The sequence below is a fragment of the Protobothrops mucrosquamatus genome, unplaced genomic scaffold, assembly GCF_001527695.2.
Source record: "Protobothrops mucrosquamatus isolate PMUCROS unplaced genomic scaffold, P.Mucros_1.0 scaffold41, whole genome shotgun sequence".
NCBI lineage: Eukaryota > Metazoa > Chordata > Lepidosauria > Squamata > Viperidae > Protobothrops > Protobothrops mucrosquamatus.
The window spans coordinates 992,105-1,007,308 of NW_015386423.1; the positions used below are offsets into that span (position 1 = coordinate 992,105).

Consider the following 15,204-nt stretch of genomic DNA (forward strand, 5'->3'; position numbering starts at 1 on the left):
GGGCAACCAGTTGGGAAGCTGCCTTCCAGTGTCAGGCAGGACCACTTGCACTTTAACAAAAGTAAGTGCCTCACTGTCAGTTCCAAAAACAAGCTTTCTCAAAGCAAGCTGGTATGTAACCATATGAAGTCACATTGTCTCTTTCTGATTCTCCCAAAAGTGCTTTTCCCAAAAGGCAATTGGAGCTTCTTGGTTTTTTTTCCCTTTGAAAACATTTCATTCTAATCCAAGCTGCTGCTGCTGCTGCTGCTGCTTCTTCTCCTTCTTTCTTCTTCCGCTTCCTCTGCTTCTGCTTCTTCTTTCTTCTGCTTCTCCTTCCTTCCTTCCTTCCTTCCTTCCTTCCTTCCTTCCTTCCTTCCTTCCTTCCTTCCTTCCTTCCTTCCTTCCTTCCTTCCTTCCTTCCTTCCTCTTTTTGGAAAAAAGCACCTTGGGGACAACCATAATCTGGATGAATGAGAATCTCCAAAAGTTCTTTCTGATTCTTCTTTGCCTGCTCTAGAAATGGAGGCGCCTTCCCCACTTGATAAAAGCAACCGATGCAGGAAGATGCCACCAGAGGGCGCTCTCAGAGCATTCTGCCTATTTCCTCTCTCCTGAACACCCACTTGAGGTTTTAAATTGAAGGAAACCCCAAAATGAGTGGTTTTCATTCCGAGAGGATGGTTGGATAGTAGCCAAAGAAAGAGGAACACTATTTACCTGCTAACTTTTGGGACTGAAATTCAGAAAACCTGGGGCCTCCAGACCACGGGGTGGGACATGCAGGAAAATTGCCTTTTAATTGATTGGTTTTAAATGTAGCTTACTTCTGATCAATACATGGAGTAAGTCAAGGTCATGATGGTGGTTTCTGGCTTCCCTCTACAGACCTCCTAAGGGTGTCAGTGGCTGAGAGCCTGTGCAAGAGGGGCTTCCTGTTCGGAGTATTCCCCAGGCGTCCCCCGGCCACGCTGGGAACAGCCCCGGCTCCTCTGGGCCTTGACCTGGTCTCTTCCTGTTGCTAAGGCAGCAGGCAAGAGGGCCAGGCATCCTCACTTATGGCTCTAGGACCTTTGCAGAAGTGTAACAGTGTGTGTGTGTACATACGTACACCAAGTGCATCATCAAAGGGGAGAGGACAAGCCTGGATCTGCTCACTGCCTTTGGGAAAGTGGAAATGCTGCAGCCGAACAGCCCAGTGACGGCTGTTCTCTCATCCTCTGGCCTGGCTGAATAAGAGCTCCAGGAGGTGCCTTGCGGGATCCTGCCAAAAATCGACTCTAAGCTTGGTCTGAATTACAATTTGCCTGAGTCCAAGGGGAGCCTGCAGCGCTTTTTCCATGGAAGTACTGGTGCTTCTATTGCCTAAATACAGGAAGCTTTTCCTTTGCTTTAGATTAGACTTAGAGACCCTGCCCTGCTCCCCCACCAGGTGATAATAATAATAATAATAATAATAATAATAATAATAATAATAATAATAATAATAATAATAATAATAATTTAATTTGTACCCCGCCCTTCTCCTCACCGGACTCAGGGCGGCTAACAGCCTTATAAAACCCATCTGATTGGCATTTGCAAATGTAATCTCGACCCTCTTTGCTCACCGAGTGCCTGATCCTTTCATTCAGCAGCAGCAGCTTTGCACAGCGGAGGCCTTATGCAATCCAGGCCTCTTTCTCACAGCACCCTCCCCAGGTGCCTCTGAAGGGGCCCAGGGATCCCTGCTTTTCGCCCCTCCCTGAGGGAGATTTCAAGCTGCACCTGAAAAAAGACTTGCAGCTGGTCTCTGGGAAGTCCGACTTGGAGGCTCCCAAAGAAGCTGGGGGTGCTGGGCTGACGGAGGAGCAGGGCAAGACACACACAAACACAAACATTCTTTGTCTAGACTGTAAGTCCTTTGTACCAATGCAAGCAGTATATAAAATTCACTTGTATCCATACATATTGCAGATATAACATAAAACAATATTTTGCATTCTCCAGGACTCTCTTTTAGCTCAATGACTGAAAACTTTAATATATTTTATACTTTAAAATATCAAAATGGCATATAAAATATCTCTGACGTTCCAATTTTTAAAATGCTAATTGTAGTTTTTAATTGTTTAGGTCCTGCCTCCTGCCCATCACCTAAGGAGGTGCAAAAAAGGCACCCACCCCAGATTCCCTGGAAGGACCTCAGCACCCTTCCCGCCTGCCTGGGTTGGTGGCTGGGTGGAAAGCAGCATCCCAGAAAGTCCCACCGGAGGTTCCTGTTTCAGAGTTGGGGGAACCCACCAAGGTAGCTGGGGCAGAAGTGGGTGCTGCCTGGATCATTTGTGGCCAGCGCCTGACAGGTTGTGGGGAACCAGCTGGGGAGGGGGCGAAATGGGGAGGCCTTTCACCTCCCCGCCTCTCTCGGGTCTCGCCGGGGCCCTGCCTGCTGCCCTCTCCGCTTCCCGCCCTCCGGCTCTTCACGGCGCCGCCGCCGAGGTTGCGGGAGAGGCCGGCTGGCCGCCGAGAGACTGAGCGGCGGAGGGTCCCGGGGGTGGCGCAAAGGGGACCCCACCCGAGCGACGGGCACAGCTGCGGGGGGAGGGAGGCAACTTTTGCCTCCCCTGGGTCGGGGACCGGCTTCGGCCCGAGCGGGCCCGATCAAAGGAGGGGAGGGACTCTCCGAGCTCAGCTTCAGCGGGAAGCGCCCTCCGGCCAGCGGTTCGCTCCGGCTCTCGCACGCCGGGTGGGCCCGCCGATCCCTGCGCCCTGGCGGGGAGGGAGGGGAGGGGAGGGGAGGGGGCGGTGGGGGACGGGCCAGCTGGAGCCCCGCCCGCAGAGCCTCACCTGGCGCGGCGCCTTTAAAGGCCTGGCAGGGCAGGCGGAGCCCATTCAGCGAGCGGCGCGCCAGGGGCCTCCCTCTCTTCGACGGCGGCGATGGGCTGGCGGCGGGCTGCGCGCCTCCTCCCCGTGGCCTTCCTCGTCCTCCTCCAGGTGAGCGCCTCCCCGCCGCCCTGCCGGCTGGACGCCGCCCGGCTCTTGCGGGGCTCTCGGGAGGGAGGGAGGGAGGGAGGGAGGGAGGGGGCAGAGGCCTGAGCCCCCCCCCAATTCTCCCCCTCCGCAGGTGGACCGCCGCCTGGCCGCCTGTCCGCCTCCCTGCCGCTCTGGCTTCGTCCAGCAGCGCTTCGTCTTCGCGATGCCCGACGGGCGGCTGACTCCGGGCCAGGTCCTGGGCGAAGGTAAGCCCGAGGCGCATCTCCCCCGCCCCGAGAGGCCCCTTCGTCCCGCCCTCGGCTCCGTCCCCCCGCGGGGGCTGGGCTGGCTCGGGGCGGGGAGCCGCTGCCGCCTTCCCGGGCCAGGTTCGTGCCCCGGGCGGAACTTGTCCCTTTCCCGACGGGGGTCGGCTACGAAAGGGCAGCGGCTGGCCGGGAGTCCCTGGGGGGCTTTCCCTCCCCCTCCCAGCCCATCCTGCCCCCGCCCGCTGCTCTCCCCTTCCTTCGCTGGACGCCCGTCGAGCGGGGAGGCGGGCCGAGTTCAATTCAATTCCAGACCGATTCCGAACTTGTCGGGCTTGCCTGCGGCGGCGGCGGCGGCGGCGGCTGCTGCTGCTGCTGCTTTTCCGATCTTTTGCGCCCAAAGCTCAGCTCCGAATCGAGTCGTCTTAGGAGGTCCCGAATCCTCCCGGGCTAAATGCCGATTGACTTGGGGTCCCTTCGAAACTGAAGGATTACTTTCGGGGCCTGTTAGGGGCTTTTAATCCATCCATTGCTCGATCGCGATTTGTTCCCTGGAGAGTTCTCCTTGGATCTGGCATGGGGGATGGGCAGCTTTCCTAGGAATGGGGGAGGGGTAATCTACAGGGACCACCTCTGCTTCTCTGCTTTGGTTCTAAATTGTTTAAGTCACCACCACCCCGTTTGAAGGGAGGGTGCAGTTAAAACCAAGTAAAATATTTCCTCTTGCTTGTAAGGGGGGAGACTGTAGAGAGTGGGGTGTGTTTTCCACCCCCACCCTTTGAATTGGCCTGTGAGTGGGGCGAGGCTGAGCACGCAGGACCAGGCTAGGGTGGTTGGGGGTTGCAGAGCGAGGCCTTTGCCCCAGCATAAGGGCATGGTGGGCTTGGCAATCCCCCCCTCAATGCCTCCCCAGCTGCCTTCCTTTGGCCCAGTAGTGGGTGTTGCCTCAGCCATTGTCTGAACGCCCCCCCCAGCTCCCGGAAGGGGCTGTTGTTGTGCAAAACAGGCCCATTGTGTGCCAAACAGAGGCTGGTCTGTCTCTGCTTCAGCACTGGGTCCTGCCAGGAATCCCTTAACTCCCTCTGCCCCGCCCCTTCCGTCCTGCAGCCCAGAACTGCCCTGTTCTCCCTGAGGCCTGGGAGGATGAGGATGGCCAAGGGGGGGGGGGTTTACTTCTGCCTCACCCTGGATTTGGAAGCAGCTACTGGACGCCAGCCTGGGCTTCTCGCAGTGGCTGCTGGGTCACCTCTGAGGTCCAATGAAGACCCCGTAAAGCTAGTGGCTCTTTGTAGTCAGGAAGGGAGGGAGGAAGAGTTCCCCCCCCCCCGTGAGTTATTCTCCCCTCCTCTGTAATTCCATTCTCCCAAGCGAGGGACTCAGGGTGGGTGCTCTCCTTTGCCCATCCGGGAGGAGGAAATGGTTCAGAACTTCCCAAATCCAGTTTCTGTTCTGCTTCTCTGCTGCTTTGAGGAAGAGATACCTGAAAACATGCAGGGCCCGAGTTCTACCCTCTGGTAGAACTCGGCAAAAACGGTGGGGGGGTTGACTCAGAGGTAGGAGATTAGCTTCTGCTCAGCCAGGGAGTGTGGCTAGAAGGCTATTTTAGCCCCTGCCATTCTCAGCCCTGGATTAAACTCGGGGGGGGGGGTGTGTGCCCTTGCAACGAGGTTGGGGGCCTCTTCTAGAGAGCCTCAATAGTAGATGCTCCTTCCCAGCTGTTGTCAGTGATTATGGGCCATGAAGTTATTGTTAACTGTTAATGACTGCTGGATCACAGGTAGTTCTGTCCCTGAGCTAGTCTGAATTGTGAGTGTGGTGCATTTTTTTCACTGTGACTTTTGCTCCAAAACATCCTTGCAATATAAGTGTGTCAAGGTGTTTGTGCTCTCTGTTGGGCCAGAGGTCAGTGGGCCAATCCTACAACCCCCCCTCAACATTAAATGAGCTTGGTGTTTACTAAGACATTTGGAAACAGACTAATCTGCTCCCCCCCCCAGCTGGTGGTGTTTTCCTTACCTTTGGGGCAGCTTGACCCTGTGCTGGAGGGGCCTTGAGATGAGATAAGAGCTGTTGCTCTGTAGGCAGGCAGCCTTAAAATTCCAGGGACTCTGCAGAAAGGGGAAGGGGTGGCCTGTTAACCCCTCCCCGCCCACCTCCTGGCTATGCTTGGGAAGAGAGGCAGGGAGCAGGGGAAGCACCCCATTCCCCGCCCCATATGAGCTGTCCTTGGCCAGCAGGAGGGGAGCAGCCTCCTCATACCCCTTTGATGGGGGGGGGAGGAAGAGGCAGCCCTGAATGGGCAACCAGGACGTGGCAAAGACCCCGGAGTGAGTGGCCGGCCAGCTTCCCCTTGAGCTGGGAGGAGCCGCCAGTTAAGTGCACCAGTGGCTGTTTGTCCACACACTCCGAGGTGAAATGGTGGTTTAGGGCCAAGAGGCAAAGCGTCTGCGCAGTTTCTGCTCCACTCTTGGCCAGCCTCCTGGGAAAGAGGGATTTCCAGTAATGGCATGGAGGGCCTGGGACGCTGCTAATGGCTGCCAAATGGGTCCACTTCCTCTGAGTGGTGAGAGTGCTGCTTAATGGGCAGAGAGGCGGTTCTCTCCAGCTGAGCCACCGGCCCTTCTTCCCCACTGCTGGGCAGAGGGGCCTTCTGGGCGCTGGGCTGTCCATGCGTGGCTGCAAACTGGAGCGGATGGGGGGGCTGAGGGGCCTTGGCCGTTCACGGCCATCAAGCAGCCTTGGCAGATTGACTCTTGGGACAACCTCACACCGTCCAAAGAGAGGTGGATTGTGTGCTGTGGCCTCACAAGGCAGGTCTGGTTGTGCTTGCTGCCTGGAAGTCTCTGGAGCCATTCATGTGAGAGGGGGGCTTCAATGAAGAGGGCTTGGTGGGATTGAGGTGTGTTGCCTCCCACTGTTGCTTTTGTGGCCGGTGGAATAAGGATGGATCTCCAAAGTCAGCTGTGCTCACAGGACCTTGAATTGGAAGGATCCATTTAGATCTTGCTCCCCGTGTTCTGGGTAGGAATCGAGAAAAATGTAGAGGGCTAGAGCCTCTATTGGGAGGGCTCCATTGGAGGAAGACCCTCACTTCACAGGGTGTGTGTGCAGTGCAGCATCTGTTGAGCATCTTTGTGGCTGAGGAGAGAGGCTTTTTCAGTATTCCACATATGGTGGGGAGGTCTTCTTTCCTCAAGACCCCCCCCCAGCAAAGCCCCCATTGCTGCTGCTGCTCCAAACCCATTGGCTGCTCTCTGCAGAGACCAGCCGGGGCTGCGTCTTTGGGGTGCTGAGGTCTGCTGCTGGTGGAAGAGAGCTGCTTCAGGGTGGGCTGATCTGGGTTGCTTGGACTGCTCTGTCCTGAGTGCTGAAAGAGGCCAGGGGGGTTTTGGCTGAGGCTTTCTCTTTCCTGAAACCTGTGAGTTTTTTGGGGGGGTCAGGTTGGGCCCCTATGACAGGCAACGCTAGAAGTGCCTTCCTCCGGCCAGCTAAGGGGGCGAGGCAGTTTTCCCTGGTGAGGTGGGGGGAGGGGGGGCTGAGGCCAGTCTGGAGCAAGTTGCTTGTGGGTGTGTTCCTTTTAGTGCGGGGGAGCATAACCCAGGGAACGGTGCTGTGTGGGCTCTGCCTCTGCAGAGGGCTTATCCTGATGGCGAGGCTCTGTGTGAGCCAAGCCTGGGCCTGCTGGAGAGGAGAGGCCGATTCCCTCAAGGCGTATTTGGCACGTGGGGCAATGGAAAGGAAACTTGGGTGATGGTCCCCCTCCCTCCCTCCTACCCTCTAAGCAAACCAAGGACTGGCAGTGCTAATCCCATTAAAGGGCAAACAAGATCCCAGCTCTGGATAGGGGGGCTCCCCCATCCCTCAGGTGGGCAACTGCTTGCAGAGGGAGGGGGCGGGGCTCCTGCTGGCCAGAAGAACTTCCCTCTGCCAGTGCTATTTAAAGCGGGGAGGGGGTCATTTGGACCATGTTTTCCTTAGAAGTTTCAGGTTTTCCTAAGTCAGTTGCTTTCGCTCCCCTCCAGTCAGATTTGCCGACTGCCAGGGAGGGGAGCCAGTTCGGTACAGCACCAACAGCACCGACCTCCAAGTGCGGGCGGACGGAAAAGTGGTGGCGGTGCGGCAGGTGCGGGAGAGGACCTTCAGGGTGCATGCCAGAGATTCCAGGGGGATCCAATCATCGGCCTTGGTTGTCCTGCAGAACAAAGGCCCCCCTTCTTCGCAGGTAAGCTGCTGCTTCTGCCCTCGGGAGAGCACAGGTGGCAGGCGCCATGGCAACCTTTCTGTCTCCCTGGGCGGTTTTGGTGGAAACTATGCTAATGGAGCACTGGGGCTCTGTGCAGGCAGGTGGAATGTGGGGGGGGGTCACTCCCCTGCAAGGGGGGAGGCTTTCACCTGGCCCAACGGAAGAGGAGGGTTTGAACCAAAGCTCCACTGGGCAGGCACGATTCCAAAGAATCTGCGTCTTCAATCCAAATTGTACATCAGGATTGAAGTTTCCAGTACTTTATAATCCTTCAGCTGTTGCTGGACTACAATTCTCAGCATCCCCAGCCAGCACAGCTAATTATAAGGCAGGCTGGTACAGGGGGTGGGGTTAATTCAATAGCATCTGGAGAGCAGCAGCAGCAGAACCTATAGCACATGGATTTTGAGCAAAGTCTTATTTTAAAAAATCCTCAAATTTTCCTGGAGTTCACCCAGGGCTTCATTTCTCAAACTAATCACAATAATGGATTACTAAATAAATGTTCATAAAATACAGGGATTACTCAGTGAAAAGCTTTTTCTCTCTTTTCAGCTTCAAGTGCAAAGAAATTCGTATTTTCATGGAATAACAATAATTATTTGATTCATCTTGGCTTCCTGTCCCCACCTTTTGAAAACATCTTTTAAAAGGGAATAGTTATAAATATGCTGCTAAAATGGCTTTACATACTGTACCTTGGTCCATATAACAAGATGAATTCTTAGCTTTATGACATTATAAAAAGTCCACAGAGAGCAGGAATTCTGCTCCAGGAAATGTTTTCATGTTTATATTTTCATCCTTGGGTTGGCTTTTGGCACTTTCTTGCGCACCCCAGTTCCTTGGGTCTGTAAATGAGGGTTGGGGCTGAGGTGATTGATACAGCCTCTGGTCAGTTGAGCTCAGAGAGGCCACGGACTGCCTGGTCAGCATCTGCAGACAACCGCTGGAGAACGACTCTTGGACAGTGGAGGCGATGCTGGCCTTCTGGGCAAGGTGGCCAGGGTCCCGTTTGCTGCAACCTCACAACGGCCATCGTTTCCATGGGACGAGCTGTTCTTGCTGTTCTTGCAGGAGGACCCGCTGCCTGCCAAGCTGGTGGAATGGCAGGAGTTCCCATTGACCCAGCGTGGTCTGAAGCGGCGGAAGAGAGACTGGGTGATCCCTCCCATCAGAATGCCTGAGAATGAAAGAGGCCCCTTCCCCAAGAAGCTGGTTCAGGTGGGTGGAATCTGGAAGGGAGGGTGGCAATAGGAGGATCTGGCCTTGCCCACCCACGTGGCTGGAGCTGGCTTTTCTGGGTCATCAGACCGTCAGCCCAGACATCGCAGCCCGTGCAGAGATGATGCCAGGCTGGGCGAGGCCATTCTTGAGGGTGGGGGGGGGATCCCTGTACTGATGGACCAAGCTCCCTTTTTGGGGGGAGAGGGCCCCTACCAAATCTAAAATGACCCTTTCTTTCCCTGCTTCAGATCAAATCAAACCGGGATAAGGAGACCAAGATCTTCTACAGCATCACTGGGCAGGGGGCCGACACCCCCCCAGAAGGCGTCTTCATCATTGAGAAGGAGACGGGGTGGATGAAGGTGACGCGGCCTCTGGACAGGGAGAGCATCGAAAAATACCACGTAGGTGGTCCTCTTTCCCCAGAAACGGGGGAGGGGCTGGAGGGCCTCAGGCATTCCAGATGGGTTCCCTCTTTCCATAGCTTTTATCTCATGCGGTCTCTGAGAACGGCAAACCTGTGGAGGAACCGATGGAGATCATCGTCACAGTCACCGATCAGAACGACCACAAGCCCGAGTTCATCCAGGAGGTTTTCAGGGGGTCCATCATGGAAGGAGCAACCCCTGGTAAAGAGGGGAAGATTTTGGAGGGGGGAGGAGAAACTCTGCCCCAGCAGCCAGGAGGGAGGGAGACTCCGACTCTGCACAGACCCTGCTAGGATTGTGAATAGGAATTCAGAAATAAGTTGATGAGTGCGCTGCCTTCCACAAAATGGGAAGGAGAGCTGGATTAATCCTGGTTGTGCCTGGAGTTGCCTTAATGGGTTTTGAACTCCCTGCTTCCTTTACTCTTCAGCATCCCCAGCCCAGAAGGAAGTTGGGGGAACACTTTTGTGGGCCCTCCCCCATCCCAGCCAGGAGCCCTTTCCCAGGGGGCATCCATCTTTTGGCTGAGGGAGGCAACTTCAAGCGCTGGGGCAGAGCCACAGTGGGGCCATCCGAAGAGGCAGCAAGGCTGGGCCAGGCGGGCTGATGTCGGCCAGCTTCACATGGGTGCTGGCCCTACTTTTCTCTTTCCTAGGGATGTCTGTGATGCAGGTGATGGCCACCGATGCAGATGATGCCCTAGAGACCTACAACGGGGTTGTTGCGTACTCCATCCTGAGCCAAGCACCCCAGGAGCCCCATCTGCAGATGTTTGCCATCAACCGAGTGACGGGGACCATCAGTGTGATCGCCAGCGGCCTGGACCGAGAGGTAAGGGTGGGGCTGGGGAGGAGGAATGAACCTCCTCCTCCTCCTCCTCCTCCTCAAGGTCTAGCCAGGCTTCTCTCTGGCTGACCTGGCTGTTCCCTGAACTCTTCTTGGGTACAGCTGGATTGGGAAGGGCCTGGCCCTTCCTTGGAGGACGCTGGTCAGCTCAAGCGCTAACTGGAGCGTTTTCTCTTCCCAGCGAGTGAGGGAATACACCTTGATCCTGCAGGCGGCAGATCTGGATGGGTTGGGCTTGACCACCACAGCATCGGCAGTGATAGAAATTACAGACGCTAACGACAACATGCCCGAGTTCACGGAGTCAATGGTAGCTGTTCTGCAGAGGCCGGGAGTGGGAGGGTCTTCCTGGGAATAGACACGTAGGCGCTCGGCTCCCTTCCCTCAGTTTACAGCACAAGCTGCAACTGGCATTTCTGTGAAGCTGCAGTTGTGGTTTATGAACTGGGAGCGAAGGCCAAGCAAGCCAAGTCGTAGCTTAGTATGAGGCTTGAATCCCGATTATGGTTTGCTGTGTGTACAGATTTCATAGGGTGCCTGTGTAGCCAAGGTGTTTCCACCTGCCCTTGTCTGTACATCATTCCTCCCTCCCTCCAGGCTTGGCTAAACTGATGCTCTCCCTCTTAAACAGCCAGGAGGGCTGGCGGCTCCCATAGTGATTGGGTGGGCAGCAGTGCCTCCTCAAGCCCCCTGAGATGCCAAAGGATTGGGAGGGGGGTCATTAACCTTCAGACTCACAATTGGCTGCTTACCCCTCCCTCAGTATTCAGCAGAGGTGGCGGAGAACATGGAAGGTGTGGAGGTGATGAGGCTGGCTGTGACCGACAAGGATGAGCGCCACTCTCCTGCCTGGCACGCCGTGTACAGCTTTGTTCAGGGCAACAGTGGAGAGCTCTTTTCCATCTCAACGGATCCAAAGACCAATGAAGGAATCGTGAAAACAGCAAAAGTAGGCACAAACATCAATACTTTGCACAAACTCATTTGTGAGTGTGCATGTGTGTGTGTGCGCGCGTGCGTGCGTGCGCCCACATGCAAAGAGGCTGGAGGGATGCTGGCTGGGGAATTCTGGGAGTTGACATCCACACAGTTCAAAGTTGCCAAGATTGAGAAAGACTGATTTAGCCATTGCTGAGGTGACCAGATGAGGCTTGTTCACTCCCTTCACGCGAAGCCTCAGCTGGACAGTTGCATCTTCTGACGAGGCTTTTCTGTCCCCTCATCTAGGCCCTGGACTTTGAGACAAGAAAGCAGTTCGTTCTGCAGGTGGCAGTGGCCAACGAGGTGCCCTTTGCGGTGAAGCTGTCCACCTCGACAGCCACGGTGACCATCAATGTGAAGGATGTGAATGAGGCCCCCGTCTTTGCACCCCCGGTCCTGAAGGTGACAGTCTCGGAGGATAGCCCAGTGGGGCAGAAAATTGCAGCCTACACGGCGCAAGACCCAGACACGATGCAGCCCCAGAAAATTAGGTGAGCTGCTTTGCCGAACAGCCAAAGGAGGGTCCTCTCCTGGCCTCAAGAGGTGGGGAGGAGTAGATGGAGCAGATGCTTGTGAAGACACCTCAGGGCAGAAGGACCCTCAGCACCTGCAGCTCTGGAAAGAGGCTACCTGAGCAGGTGGTGGTCCCGTCCCCCAGCAGCACTTCTGGGGCACCCAGGTTCCTATTCATGGAAAGGAAGCTTGGGGCAGGGAAGAGGAAAGACTGAGTGGAGCCATGGGGGGGATCAGCTTTGACAGAGTCTAAATGGAAGAAATAACTGAGGCAACAGCCTAAATTCCACAGCAAGCAAGCAGATTCCTGAACCACCGGAGGTTGGTCAAGAGGTGCATTTTTTCCTTGAAGAACTTCTAGGCTGCTTCCTCAAATAAGGGCCACTGCAGCTGCCTCTTTGCCTTCTCCGGCTCCTCCCGTGGCACTTGTCCTTTCTGCAGCCCCTTTTCTTCTGCACCTGCCAGCCCAGCTCCAATTATGCTTCAGCTGGTCTGGGGGCCATTAGGGGCTCAACTGTATTGCAGCAAAGCCTTTCTTTTCCAGGCCACGTGAGCCCCAAAAGTCTCTGTCTCCCCTCAAACCTGGCACCCCCCCTCCCTTCCTCTCTCGTGGGACTCAGCCCGGATCCATTTTCCCTTCAGGTACTCTATGGGGAATGACCCTGCCCACTGGCTGGCTGTCCACCCAGAAACCGGCATCATCACCGCCAAGGCACCCCTGGACCGGGAGTCCCCCTTTGTCCAGAACAACACCTACAGGGCTATCCTGCTGACTGAGGACGATGGTAAATATTGCTGGGCGGATGAGGGAGCCCCCCCCCACTCGTGGCTGGGGAATAAAGTGCTCCTTTGTTGAGCTGAGAGCTGCCCATGTGAGGGGCACATGGTGGCCGGCTGCGGAGGCTGCCCAGTCATGAGAACCAGCCAGGAGAGGGGAGGTCCCTGCTACTGAAGAGCTGCACAGAGAGAAGGCCATGCCCACCAGGGGGATCAGCGTTCCTGCCCCAACTTCCTGGAGGGGCCTTACCCCTGAAGATCTACCTTGTACTGGTTCAGACTAAGCTGTAATGCCCGACTGTGCCCCATTCTGAGCTCACTCTGCTGTTAGCCAGAGCCAAGGTGGGGGATTTCCTGGGCAGACACAGCAGCCTCCGGAGCAACAGTGGACTGGTTGCCAGCGGGAGCCTTGGAGAGAAATGGGGCAAGATATAGTAGGAGAATTGGGGGCTGTAGGGGTGCAGAAGTGGGCTTGTTCCCCCTTCCTTTGAAACAGCCTGAAGCATTTCAACTCAACAGTTGCACATCTTTATAATCTGGCTTTTGCTGCTGTTCTGTTTTAAACATTGCTCACACACACCCCCACACAGGAAGCCCCCCAGCAACAGGGACGGGAACACTGCTGCTGACCCTCCTAGATGTGAATGACCACGGTCCCGAGCCCGACCGGCGGAAGTTCACTGTGTGCAACCACAATCCAGCACTCCAACTGCTGCGCATCTCAGACAAAGACCTTCCCCCCCACACTTCCCCTTTCCGGGCTGAGCTCATCCACAACTCGGAGGAGAACTGGGCAGTCGAGATGGACAGTGAAGGTGGGCTGCCTCGGTGTCCTGGGAAATGGGCACTTCCAAAAAGCTCGGTGCCAGGGTAGACACCCCCATCCGGCACGTGTGTCCTCTGCCCTCTGGCTCACCAAGAACAATTCATCTCCCGCAGTCCGGCAGGTGGATTGGTTCCCAGGAGGAGGGAGGAGAGGTGACCCAGCCCTTCCTCCGAAAGCCTGGGTGGGCATTTGGTCTGACCATTTTCTCTCTGGTGCCCATCTGACTCCTTCAGGGGAGACGGCCATCCTGAAGCTGCTGAAGCCCTTGAAGCGAGAGACCTACGACGTCTACCTGCGGCTCCTGGACCAGCAGGGCAAGTCACACCTGACCATCCTCAGGGCAACCGTCTGTGAGTGCGAGGGAGAGGTGGACGAGTGTCCGGAGGGGCGGATAGCTGTCGTTGGGGCGCCCATCATCCTTGCCGTCTTGGGGGCCGTTTTGGCCCTTCTGAGTGAGTATGCAAAGGGCTGCCCTGCCCTTGTGGGGATGGGGTTCAAGAGGCCGGGCTTTGTCTCCCAGCTGGTAGAGTCGCACATCAACCAGACACTGCTTTTGAGAATGACCACAGCTGGGCGACGTCTCCAGCGAGGCTGACAGACGCAGAGCATGGCTTTCTCTGGCCATATGAAGAAGCCTTAGGTGTGAATTACTTCTTCATACCACCCCCATAATACTGAGGACTAGGAACATGGCTGCCCAGGAGTATGGTGGATGGGTCGCACCCTCACTTGGCTGCGACTTCAGCAGAAGCACCCACTGAGCTTGGCCGGATTCTGTGTTCCAGTCCTGCTGCTGCTGCTGCTGCTCTTCGCAAGGAGGAGGAAGGTGGCAAAGGAGCCACTGCTGCTGCCAGAGGATGACACCCGGGACAACATCTTCTACTATGGCGAAGAAGGAGGGGGCGAGGAGGATCAGGTGGGCCCCCCAGGGAAGGGCCGAGCTCCAGTTGGTGATTGTGCCTGCGGGTGCAAGCTTTGCCCAGCATCAAGGCCCTTTGGGGGAAGGAGCTGGGGGTGCTTCTCAGGGCACCCTCCTCCCTCGGCCAACTGGCTCCTCCTTCTCTGTCCCAAAAGGACTACGACCTCAGCCAGCTGCACCGGGGACTGGACCCCCGCCCAGAGGTCCTCTTGCGGAATGACGTTGTGCCAACCCCTTTGCCAGCACCGCAGTATCGCCCCCGCCCTGCAAACCCTGACGAGATCGGCAACTTCATCTGCGAGGTAAGGGAGGCTGTGGGGGCAGGGCAGGCCCTGGCATCTCCCACTCCTCTGCCTTGGGGGTTGCCTCACTGGATCTTCTGCCCACTGTAAGCAGGCAGAGCCACCCTGCCCTGAAGGTAACTGGGGGGGGGGTTTATACATTTAGGGAAATTATTATTATTCAGATAAGGACTCTACAATCAACTGAACCCCATTTGAAGGCTGATCCTGTAGGTTCTAGGTTTCCCGCCAGGGCCCACAGCCTACAGTTCCAAATTTGGAGCAGCTCAGGACTGCCTTCGCCTCAGGCCGGCCCTGCCCAGATTAGCTGGGATGAGGAGGCATCTGAAGTTCCGCATATGCCACTGCCCCATAGACAGATGCCCCACCTGCTTCCTCCTTTCTCACCCAGAACCTGAAGGCTGCTGACTTGGACCCCACGGCGCCTCCCTACGACTCCCTGCTGGTCTTTGACTACGAGGGTGGGGGCTCCGAGGGGGGCTCCCTCAGCTCCCTCAACTCCTCGGCCTCCAGTCAGGACCAGGACTACGACTACCTGCACGAGTGGGGCAGCCGCTTCCAGAAGCTGGCAGACCTGTACGGGGGAGGCGTGGCTGACTAGGGGGCTCTGCCCTGCAGCCAAACCCCTCCCCAAAGCTGTGCTGATGACCGCCACTGCTTGGCCACCCTGACCACCACGCCATGTTGGAAGCAAAAGGGGCCGCCGTGGCCTCTGAGGGGCTCCAAGAGACGAACCTTTGACGTCTTTTGCAGAGGAGCAGCTCCCAGTCTGCTTCCTGGGCAGTCTCCTCACTGACCTCGATCTGGGGCTTCCCGGCTATCTGCAGCTGGGGGGGCTTCCCCAGATGGGCCTGGCAGGGAGGGGGGGCTGGCGGCTGCCAGGATGATGGACCCTCCGCCTTCCTGACCTCCTTCGATGCCTCTCTTCTCTCATGTATTGTAGCTCAG

At 56.5% G+C, this 15,204-nt stretch overlaps 1 protein-coding gene across 1 annotated transcript; it reads left to right on the forward strand.

The window, feature by feature from the left end:
- Nucleotides 1-2,895: 2,895 nt before the first annotated feature.
- LOC107283491 (B-cadherin-like) lies at nt 2,896-14,857 on the forward strand. Its single transcript, XM_015811410.1, has 16 exons — nt 2,896-2,952; nt 3,083-3,197; nt 7,217-7,416; nt 8,515-8,661; nt 8,913-9,068; nt 9,149-9,293; nt 9,748-9,923; nt 10,120-10,248; nt 10,702-10,887; nt 11,166-11,410; nt 12,075-12,217; nt 12,800-13,024; nt 13,269-13,487; nt 13,821-13,951; nt 14,110-14,256; nt 14,648-14,857. Exons 1-16 carry the CDS (start codon nt 2,896-2,898, stop codon nt 14,855-14,857), a joined length of 2,631 nt encoding a protein of 876 aa, XP_015666896.1.
- The last annotated feature ends 347 nt before the right edge of the window (nt 14,858-15,204 follow it).